This window comes from Callorhinus ursinus, unplaced genomic scaffold, assembly GCF_003265705.2.
Source record: "Callorhinus ursinus isolate GAN/ISIS: 27379988/994484 unplaced genomic scaffold, GSC_fseal_2.0 scaffold10, whole genome shotgun sequence".
Classification (NCBI taxonomy): Eukaryota; Metazoa; Chordata; class Mammalia; order Carnivora; family Otariidae; genus Callorhinus; species Callorhinus ursinus.
The window spans coordinates 78,312,344-78,323,370 of record NW_027397072.1 but is presented as its reverse complement, the minus strand read 5'-3'; the positions used below and the strand labels follow the sequence as shown (position 1 = coordinate 78,323,370).

At 40.4% G+C, this 11,027-nt stretch overlaps 1 protein-coding gene across 1 annotated transcript; it reads left to right on the top strand.

The window, feature by feature from the left end:
• The first annotated feature begins 20 nt into the window (after positions 1–20).
• COA5 (cytochrome c oxidase assembly factor 5) lies at positions 21–7,113 on the top strand. The gene is made up of 3 exons (XM_025868982.2): positions 21–218; positions 5,782–5,865; positions 6,583–7,113. Exons 1-3 carry the CDS (start codon positions 120–122, stop codon positions 6,622–6,624), a joined length of 225 nt encoding a protein of 74 aa, XP_025724767.1. The 5' UTR covers positions 21–119; the 3' UTR covers positions 6,625–7,113.
• Positions 7,114–11,027: the final 3,914 nt, after the last annotated feature.

Below are 11,027 nucleotides of genomic sequence, written 5' to 3'. Positions count from 1 at the left end.
GGAAGTTGTTGCTGCGGGCTTCCGATTCCTGTCGTCCGGGCGTGTCGCTTGCGCCCCAGCAGGGTTGCAGCCGTTGTGCACGGAAGCGGGTCTCGGCCGCTGGGTCGGGAGGCAGAGTCATGCCCCGGTATTACGAGGACAAGCCGGAGGGCGGCGCGTGCGCGGGCGTGAAGGAGGACCTGGGCGCATGTCTGCTGCAGTCGGACTGTGTGCTCCAGGTAGCGCGGCTGGGCGCCCGGGGGTAATGAGACGCCGGAACCGGGGAGGCAGGGCCCGGCGGACTTCTCCCGCCCAGCCTACGGTGGCTGTCAGGAGACGTGACTCAGTTTAATGAACTTGGGCAAATAAGCTGTCGGAGTTTCAGCTCCCTCCAGTGTTAAATTGGGGATAACGAAACCTCCCCTTTGGGTTTTTGTAAAGATAAACCATTTCGATTCAAGAAACCTTTATTAAATGTTGCCTGCTACTCTGCTAGGTTCTGGAGCTATAAAGGAGAATAAGGCCGGTTTCTTGGGTGCTAGAAAATGTGACTCTAAATTATCAGAGAATTACATAAACCTGGAACACTGTATTGACTAGTAGTTTCTCCTTTTTCCGTTCAGTTGTGGCTGAATATATACTCTATTTACTTTCTCTTCGTTTGAATTTGTTTCTGAGTCGGAGTTATATACATTCTTGGATAAGTTGTAAACGTATCAGCTCCATTTTCCCCCCCCCACTGTTTTGTCTCTTGCTTGCACTATACAGTCCCCTCACTACAACCACGTCTTCTCAATCTGAGTGCAGAGGGGCAAGCAGTAAGGTCCAAAGCTGACTGGGGACCTGGATTCTAGCTTAGCGCCCAACTGAAACGCCCAAGTGCCTTTTCCAATTACAGAAGCCTGATGAGGGGGCAGTTGTGTGCACTTATTTTTTGCATTTGGAGATGTAATTTCAGAAGTTTGCTCTTACTTCAAAGGAAAGACAACTAGCCCAAAATGGACATCATCGTAATGCTAGCTCAGTGTTTCTACTGATTCATGATTTACGTTTGGTTCACTGATTGTAGCAGTCAGCCAGACTGGCCGCCCCGTTTGTCATAAAACTTGAGTTGTTACGAATTTAAGAGGTTCTCTAGTCCCTCTCTCACACAGATGAGGAAACTGAGGGGCCTTGTCTTCACGCCTCCCTGTGCAGGGCTGTTTCCAATCTGCTGCTTCACTGGTGCAAGTATTCAGTCAGCTCTTAGTAATGCCTGGGAAGTGGCAGGCATGATGCTAGCTAGGCCTTGGTGATACTAAGATGAGTTGGTTACAGTCACTATCCTACATGAGCTCAGTCTGATGGGAAGGACAGACATGTAAGGGGCTAAATTCCCACAGTACGGGTTGTGTAAGCATTTAGTAAATACATGTTTGATGATTAGATTTAGGTACAAAATGCTGTGGGAGCCCAGTGGAGAGCAACTTTTTTGCTTGGGAATTTGGAAACTTCTCACAGAGGAGGTGACATTTCATCTGAGTCTTAAAGGTTGAGTAGTAGGTTATCAAGTAAGAGTGGAGAATGTGGTGGTTGAGGGGAGAAGCTCAAGAACAAGAACAGCATGGGCAAGTCAGGGAGATGTGACCAGGAGGAGCCAGTGCCCTGTTGGGCCGGGGGGATAGGGAATATGACAGAAGGCTTGAGAAGAAGGTTGTCATGTGTAAAGGCCCTTGTGTGTTAGAGTGGGGGCCCCGGATTTATCCTGACATTCACCATCAGGAAGGCCATGGAGATGAGCAAGCAAGAGAATAAAGTACACAGTGGGACTGAGGAGAGAAACTCTAGAAATGGAGGAGGATACCGAGGGCAAGAAGGATACCAAGTTCCTTTTTTGTAATGATTTATTTAGCAAACATTTTAAGTGCCAAGCTCTAATTCGGGACACACAGATGATTCGGATACATTCCCTCCTGCATGGAAATTAGATCTCTGGAAAGCTAGAAAACTGGGCAAGATAATGACCAGGACACACAGCACAGACTTTGCTTTACCCAGTTGAATGTGTGGCCTTATTGATGTTGGTCATTTAGGAGAACATATTTATAAAATATAATATATATAAATATATATTTAAAAATATATATTATATAAAATTATAAAATACATATAAAATATAAAATATAAATATAAAAAGTACCTTAAATGGGAGTGTTTACAGTTTGTGTTAAAATTCACCCTGACTTCAGGTGGAGTATAAAAGGGCAGTACTGAGGCAAAACATTTGAGTTTTGCAGATGCAGGACAATATCCTATCTCCTCAGATGGTGTCACTGGCAGCCTACCACTCCCCTCCTAGGGACTCTGAAGACCAAGGGACATTCTGCTGAGGTCTCTGCCCTGTATGGCCACTTCATTTATCTAAGATTTAGCTCCTTGTAAAAAGAAATTAATCTGATCTTTTGGCAGATGGATGCTGTAGTCTCTCCTTGCCAATCTTTAACCCACCGGAAGAGCTGCCTGACCTCCCTCTAGGGAGGAATTCAAAATAGGTGCTGCAATGGAAGATAGTCAAGGAACTGTAGGGCCTTGGAGAAGCTCAGGGTAATGATGATAAGGATGTCTACCCCAGTGGGGCTCAAGAGGAGAAGCAAGGAACAAGCAGATTCAAAAGGCAACTCTTGGATAGACTTCTTAGGATTTTATGACTCCTGGAGGATCAAAAAGATTGAAACTGTGCCCAAGAAACCTCAATCACAGGTTATCTCCTTTTGCCTCCATTAGTAAGCTCCCAGATCTTCTGACTTCATCAGAATTACCTGGAGATGGGGGCAGAGAGCTTAAAAGTATAGATTCCAGTACCCCCGCCCCCATAAAAGTATCCCATTTTGATTCTTGGACACAGCCATGTTTGGGAATCGCTAATCTTGACCTCAGAAGGCAAATAAGCCTGGGAGTGTATTGGTTGGGATATAGGTTCAGGTACATATTACAGAAACCCACAATAACATTGCCTTAAACCAGACAGAAAATTCTCTCTTTTGTTCTGTGTGTGCTTATAAGTAGGGCCTGGACAGCTCCTCTTGGCCTTCCGTAGACCCAGACACTGTTGATCTTGTGGTTTTAGGTGCTGTGATGGGAGATAAGATTGCCTAAGACATCATGGTGTGAAGTGAGGAAGGAAGACAGCCACTTGCCTTTAAGGACCAACCCAGAAGTTTTACATTTCAGTTCCTCACATATTCCATTGGCTGGAACTTAGTCACATGACCACACCTAGTTGCGAGGGTGTCTGGGAAATCTAGCCCAGCCATATGCCCACTAGAAAGGAAGAGTTAAAGGTTAAGGGACAGCTAGCAGTCTGCCATTTGGCATGGAGGTGAAGGAGGATGAATTAACCTATCGCTCTTAGATTTGGTGTATGTAGCAGGATCTTCCCATAGGCAGGTGGCAGTATGGCGTGAAAACTTACAAAAAAGATGGCATCTTAGATACAGTTTGGGGAAGCATCACTTTATAGTTCTAGTCTTTTGTATAGTTTTATTTACTCTCACCTGCCCTCACATTGTTCATGTGGGCAACACACATCCCATCAGCAACATCTCATGACAGAGTTTTGGGGAGGAACATAGTGCGAGGAAGCTTGCTACTCTGTTCTGATTCACTTTTGAGATTCACTTTAATGGTAGGTGACCATTAAAATCAAGAACCTAAGCAGACAGACTACAAAGTGGCAAGATTCCAGAGGATCAGGAATGCCACAGATGTGGTACCCTGGGGTGTTTTTCACAGGTAAAAACTAGAAGCGTGACTGGCACTTGCAAAATAAAGGTTTGGAGGAGTGGTTGCAGTGGTGGCGTTGAGGTGTCACAATCTGCTTGAAGGGAAATCACCTGAAAAGCAGGTGAAATTGGGGTTACGTTTTTCCTGGTGCATGATGAATGCACCAGATGTTTCTCTTTAAGTAGCAAGTATTCTAGGTTCCTTATTAACATCTGGTGTTCAGTACCACACTAAAAATGTTCTGATTTTAGGGCACCTAATTCTGGCTGGTGAGCTTTTAAAATTAACACTGAACAGGGTCATTTTTATTTTCAGACAAAATTGCTTGACCCATTTTACACTGAAACTCACCTTGAGTAGGAAGGCTTCATCATTTTCATTTATACTGCCAAGCACTTTTGGTTTTATCTCTTTAATGAAAATAATGTTGTGGTTTTGATTCTTTTTCCTTCACAAATTGCATATCACAGTTTGATCTCATTAAACCTCCGGTAATTCAGAACACTTAAGTTCAGACTACTTTTTCCAGATGTTGTTTTATATCTTTGCACTCCTGGGAACCAGACCCCTTTAGCACCTGCCCCTGTCTCTCCCTCCCCGCCTCCCCAGCACTCCTCTCTGCTTTGTGATGTGCCCACACTGCCAAGCAGCATTTGTACACATAGACCTTCTTTGCTACCTGGTTTTAAAAGCCTGGTCTAGGCAGGAAAAAATAACAATAAAAAAAAATAAAGCCCTGTCTAGGCAGGAGTATCTAAGATTTATTTATTTTTTAACCTCCCTTTAACTGATCTAGGACCATTCTGAGTTTTGTTTTTGTTTTTTGTTTTTTTAAATAAGTTAGTCCTCGAGGGTTTAGTGAATAGGCAACTTAGCAGGATCGGGCATCCAAAAAGAAATTTTGCTGCAATTCAATTTTAATTTTGCCTTTCTGAATTGTGGAGTATATTATTTGTAGATGCTTCCATGTTTCAACATACTGCTGTTGTGTTAACGTTATATATTCAGCAGTGTATTTCTTCAAAATATTTTAAGATCATGAAGAGGTAGTATTAAAATGTTTATTCCATACTTACCTTGAAAACAGTAACTAAATTTTAGCTCTTACCTAGTTTTGCTGTTGTTACTTTGTCAAGTCTAATTTTTAAGTTATAGTTTAAAAGTCTTATTATTTAAGAATCAGAAATAAGCATTTCTCCTGTGAGTGTTCCTGTAGCAGTGTCCTCCCTTAGCAGAAAGGGAACGGCTTAGTCCACTTTTCTTCTTAACCTCCTTTTGAACTTTCACTGCTTAAAGAGGAGTTCATTCCACATCAGGCCCAGGCAGATCTTCTCTCGCAAATATATGTAAGTTCTGGTCACATCTCCCTTTCTTCTTCCAGTTCCACTCGGTTGTGCTTCTCAGACTAGAGAACTTGACTAATGGGGGGTGTTGGGGTCGGAAAGTACAGAGATGTGTTGGAGGTAAAATGGCTTGCATTAAAAGGATATAACTGGAGGCTTTTTAAAGCCACTTGATAGGACCTTCCAGAACAAACCGTCCCGTTTCCCACTGCAGCAGGCCTGATTTCTCATATGCACACGTGCATGTGTACACATACACGCATACTCTCTCTGCTTCTCACACACACACTACTTTCTTCTGTCTTGAGGAATTCTGAAGTATAAAAAAATTTAAAACCACTGACGAAATCCCATTACTACTTTCACCTTTACTCTTTCTCTTTCTTACCCGTAAGGAGCTAAAAATACCGGTTTCAAGATTTTTGTATAAACATTTTAAAGAAAAGTATCCCATGGACACTAGTGTTTTTAAGAACGCAAGGGTACCCTTTAAAGTGCTCCAGAATTACTTGATACATCTTTTTATTCTATCCTGTTCTCCCTAATCATCAACAGTCAAAATGAATTACAAAATATTTTCTCATCTAATTTACTTTTTAAATTTTTTGTCCCCAACAAGCACTGCTTTCAAAAGGATAGTGATTTTGTGCTTTGAGAGGAAATCTGCCAGGTATTTACACTGTTTTCTGTGTCCTAGGAAGGAAAATCCCCTCGACAGTGTCTGAAGGAAGGAAACTGCAAAGCTCTGAAATACTCATTTTTTGAATGTAAAAGATCAATGGTAAGAGGTTAAAGCTTTTGAGAAGCTTATGCTAAAAATTAGCTAACTAAATATGGAATGACCTAATAATTACAGATAGGTTGCAGTGAGATCATTCAGAAAAAAAGGTTTTAGATAGTATTATTTACCTATTACTTATACTTTGACACTGGACAGAGCCATCTAGGGAACTTCTGAGCAGATTAAGAGATTCTTACAGCCTTTGTCCAAGACTCATTCACTGTTAGTCCTCCAAGGTGCAAATCTGCTTTATTTACTGACTTTAAAACCCTCCACCTCACCACCCTTAAAAGAGGCTGCACCGTGAGGTTTAAGTCAAAGAACATGCAGTCATCTGTGAGTAGGTACTTTAAAGATTATTAGTTACCACATAGCTCAGTGTTTTTTAATATTTAAAGATTTCAAATACATTTGAATATTAACCCAAACAAAACTTAATTAAAAAGTTAAGTTTGCTAGAACAACGCATATTGAGTATAGTTCAGAGAAAAAAATAAATGTAACTTGGATTCTACTTGAGAAGAAAATCCTTACTGGGACCTTAAATGGAACTTTTCTTTTTAATGCCATCTTTATTATTTTTTTTCTTGATAGCACTGACATTTGCCTTTTGACTGTACTGGAAACTGGTTTACTTCTGTCATGTAGTGAGACCTTTACCAAAGCTGTGTTTAATTATGTTGTACAAAACTGATTTAATTGTACATTTATTTTCAGTTGGATGCCAGATCCAGATTCCGAGGAAGAAAAGGGTATTGAACCTAGTATGCTGAAACCAAAGTGAAAACAACAGGGTTTCTCTGGTCACTTACAACAGAGAAGCCCAAATAGGAGACAGACTTTTTGCTACATCTGGTGGGATGGGCCAGTTTTCCCCTCCATGAACACTGGAGAAAATGGATGAGTTCTGTTTTTGGATATGTATAAACTAAATGATTCTCTTGCTCTAAGTTACTTTTGGAAGAAAAATTTAACTTAACAGCTATGAGCTGGGAGCATCATACTGTGTTTTGAGAATTGTTAGAAAGCTCAAAAAGTGAAAAGATTGTTATTTTCCAACTTGACTCTGCAACCAAATGACACAGTTTGTACATCCTTTGTGAATATTATGAAGGCCACTGACGGGACTGAAAATTGATAACATGCAGTCAGGGGAGAAAACGTCTATTGGGAAAGTTTAGCAGGAGGGGAAGAATGAAGGGGGGGACATCGGAGGGGGAGACCAACCATGAGAGACGATGGGCTCTGAGAAACAAACTGAGGGTTCTAGAGGGGAGGGGGGTGGGGGGTGGGTTAGCCTGGTGATGGGTATTAAGGAGGGCACGTACTGAACGGAGCACTGGGTGTTATGCACAAACGAGGAATCATGGAACACTACATCCAAAACTAATGATGTAATGTATGGTGAGTAACATAACAATAAAAAATTTTAAAAAACTTTCTTTTAGTCAGCCTGTCCTCTTTAGTTCTAAAATAAATTGTGTTTGAGTCCTTGGAGAAGAAATGCTTCATTTGCACTAATTCACTAGAGTAACAACCTCAAACTTTAATATTATCATATAATAGGCATAGGTGGATGCAAATGTCTGATTTTATTGCCGGGGTTCCTGGCCTCCATCTTGTGACTGTTTTTCTCTGTTTCCGGCTTCATTTTTGGGCTGGTCCTGTCTCTACATAAGGGGAAAGAGGCCAGGCAGCCAAAAGTACACATCCTTAAGATCTGTGATCCAAAAAGAAGAGAGCTAACCTCCTTTTCTAGGGTCCACTAATCAAATCCTACAAAAGAACTGTTATCTTCCCTGGACCACCTGCCCTTTAATTAGACCAGTCCTTGTGGGAAAAGGGAAGAGGCCCCATGATGTTGGCCAGGCTTGGGTATTATGCACTGTAATGGGTAAACCCCAACAGAATCACATTGGATGTCTGATGGGCCTTATCCCAAAAGGAAAGGATTCAGAGCAAACTGAAACAATAGATGTTCATAGACAAAGCAGGAGTGAAAACCAGGAAATGCTTGAAAAAGTTTAGAATCACAGTACTTTTATTCTGATCACTTAATACAGTTGAGAATCAAATATGAATACAAGTTTCATCTCTCTTCAGTACTGAAGAATAATGAAGAAGCGATGCTTCTTCATACAGCCATGGTTCTTTGGAGTTCAAGCGGTTCGAGGTGTTCTGTAGCTCAACTGCTTTTCTAAAGGTTCACCTAAAGTGAGAATTGCACACCGATCCTTGTGGCAGAGTGTCACTGGGGTCTCGTGGTGTGTGTGTGTGTGTGTGTGTGTGTGTGTGTGTGTGTACGACTTCTCACTGGGAAAGGGAAAATGATGGGTTGTTTTTGTTTCTCCCCCAGTAACTCCTGTATACTTATTTAAGTGCTCCAACTTTTACTAAAAGAACTTACTAAAAGAACTTTGATAAGAAACTCTAAAATTATTTTATAGAACCCTCAGTTTTTAGCAATAGCTGTACTGAGAGCTTCATTTGGAGAAATTCACATTCCACAAGATTCACACTTAAAGCATACAGTTCAGTTTTGCTTCTTTTAGTATAGTCACAAGTTTGTGCAACCATCACCACTATCTAATTCCAGAACATTCTCAAGGGAAGCCCCATACCCATTAGCAGTTACCCCCATCCCTCCTTGCCCCCCAGTTCCCAGCAACCATTAATACACTTTGTGTGTCTATAGATTTGCACGTTAAGAACATGTCATAAAAATGGAATTATATGTGGCCTTTTGTGAATGGCTTCTTTTACTTACCGTGTTTTCAAGGTTCATCCATATGTAGCATCTGTCCATTCCTTTTTGTTGTTGAATACTAACTCCATAGTATAGATAAACCACATTTTATGTAACCATTCTTCGAACTGTTTGCACTTTGGGGCTATTAAGAGTGATGCTATGAACATTTGTGAACAAGTTTTGCATGGATGTTTCATTTCTCCAAGGTATATACCTAATAATGGTATAAACAACTCCAGTTTAACATTTTGATGAACTGCCAAACTTTTCCGCAGCGACTACACCATTTTACGTTCCCACCAGCAACACGAGGATTTCGATTTGTCCACATCAGCAACAGTTGTTTTTCATCTATTTGATTATAAACATTCTACTAGGTGTGACCTGCTATCTGGGATTTTGACAGGCACTTCCCTAATGGCTACTGATGTTGAGCACGTTTTCATGTGCTTACTGGCCTTCTGTATATCTTTGAAGAAATGTCTATGAAAGTCCTTTGTCCATTTTTCAATTGAGTTGTCTTTTTATTATTGTGTTATAAGAAGTCTTTATGTATTGTGTATACAAGTTCCTTAAAGACAAATGATTGGCAGATATTTTCTCCCAAAGGTGATCTGTCTTCCCTCTCCTGATGCTGTCTTTTGAAGCACAATTATTTTGATGAATTCCAGTTTATCTCTTTTTCCCTTGGGTGCATCTAAGAAAACCACTGCCTAATCCAAACTTACAGAAATTTATTCCTGTTTTCATCTAAAAACTTTATAGTTTTAACTTTCATCTAGGTCTGTGATCCACTTTGAAACTTCTGATACCTTTATTAGTAACTATATATTTTAATTTTTATTTGTGGTAAAATACACATAATGTAAAGCATACAATCTGAAGCATTTTTAAGTATATAGTTCAGTAGTGTTAAGTAGATTCACCTTGTTAATGCAGCCAATCTCCGGAGCTCATTCATCTTGCAAAACTGAAACTATACACCCATTAAGCAACTCCCCATTACCCAGTACACCCAACCCCTGGCAACTGCCATTGTACTGATGTTGAGCATCATTTCATGTGTTTGTTGCTCTTTTGTAAACCTTCTTTGGAGAAATGTCTATTTAAGTTCTTTGCCCCTTTTAAAATAGGGCTGTCTGCTCTTCTGTCGTGGGGTTCTAGGAGTTCTGTGTATATTCTAGATATTGGACCCTTAGTGGAGAGGATCTGCAGGTGTTTTCTCTCATTTCACTCTATTGATTGTGTTTCTCCATGTTGATGCAGTTTTAGATTTTGATGTAGGCCAGTGTATCTGTTTTTACTTTTGTTGCCTGTCATTTTGGTGTCATATCCAACAAATCGTTGCCCAATCCAATGAAGTTCTTCCCCTAAATTTTCTTCTAGGAATTGTACAGTTTTAGTTCTTATATTTAGATCCTTGATCAAGTTTGAATTGATTTTGTATATGCGGTAAGGTAAGGATCCAGTTTCATTCTTTTGCATGGGGATATCCAGTTTTCACACCACCATTTGTGGAAAAGACTGCCCTTTGCTCATTGAATGGTCTTGGCATCCTTATTGAAAATCATGTGACCACATATGCTAGGGTTTTCTTCTTTTCCATTGGTCTATATATGTCTGTTTCTATGTCAGTGCCACACTGTTTTGATCACTGTAGCTTTGTAGTAAGTTTGGAAATCAGGAAGTGTGCAACCTCCAATTTTGTTATTTTTTTATGGTTTTGGCTATTCCAGGTCCCTTGAGATTCCAGATGATTTTTAGGATAGATTTCCCTATCTCCGCAAAAGACACCATTGGAATTTTGATAGGGAGTACACTGAATCTGTACATTACTTTGGATAGTATTGGCATCTTAACAATACAGTCTTTCAGTCCATTCACATGGATGTCTTTCCATTTATTGGTGTCTTCTTTCCACAACATTTTGTAGTTTTCAGTGTGTAAGACTTTTCTCCTTGACTGGATTAATTCCAAGTATGTTATTCTTTTTTATACTATTGTAAATGGAGTTGTATTCTTAATTCTCTTTTCAGATTGTTTATTGAATAATGATGGGTTAACATTTAATTTTTATTGTTAAATATGACATATAGAAAAGTGCACAGGGTATATAATGTTAACAAATAACTATAGAATGAATCATCATGTAGCTACCATCCAGATCAACAGGACCTTGTGTGACCCCGCTGTGAATCCTCAGAGACCCTGCTGCTCATCCCCAAAAGAAAACCACTGTCCTGGTGTTTGCCACACTCCGCTGCTCTTGCTTGCTCTCTCCTTTGAGCCTGTTAGATCTGGCTCCTTGTCGTTATTTAGAATGATGGATTATATAGAGAGACAAAAGCAACATGGTCTAGCGGTGAGATAGGAAAAATTTCAATTGAACACCCCCCCCCGCCCCACCACCCAA

Bases quoted from the DNA above. Each gene is read 5' to 3' on its own strand.
- COA5 (XM_025868982.2), top strand. From the start codon at position 120: ATGCCCCGGTATTACGAGGACAAGCCGGAGGGCGGCGCGTGCGCGGGC. The intron at 219-5,781 runs GTAGCGCGGCTG...TCTGTGTCCTAG, and splicing joins AGTCGGACTGTGTGCTCCAG to GAAGGAAAATCCCCTCGACA. The intron at 5,866-6,582 runs GTAAGAGGTTAA...ATTTATTTTCAG, and splicing joins TTGAATGTAAAAGATCAATG to TTGGATGCCAGATCCAGATT.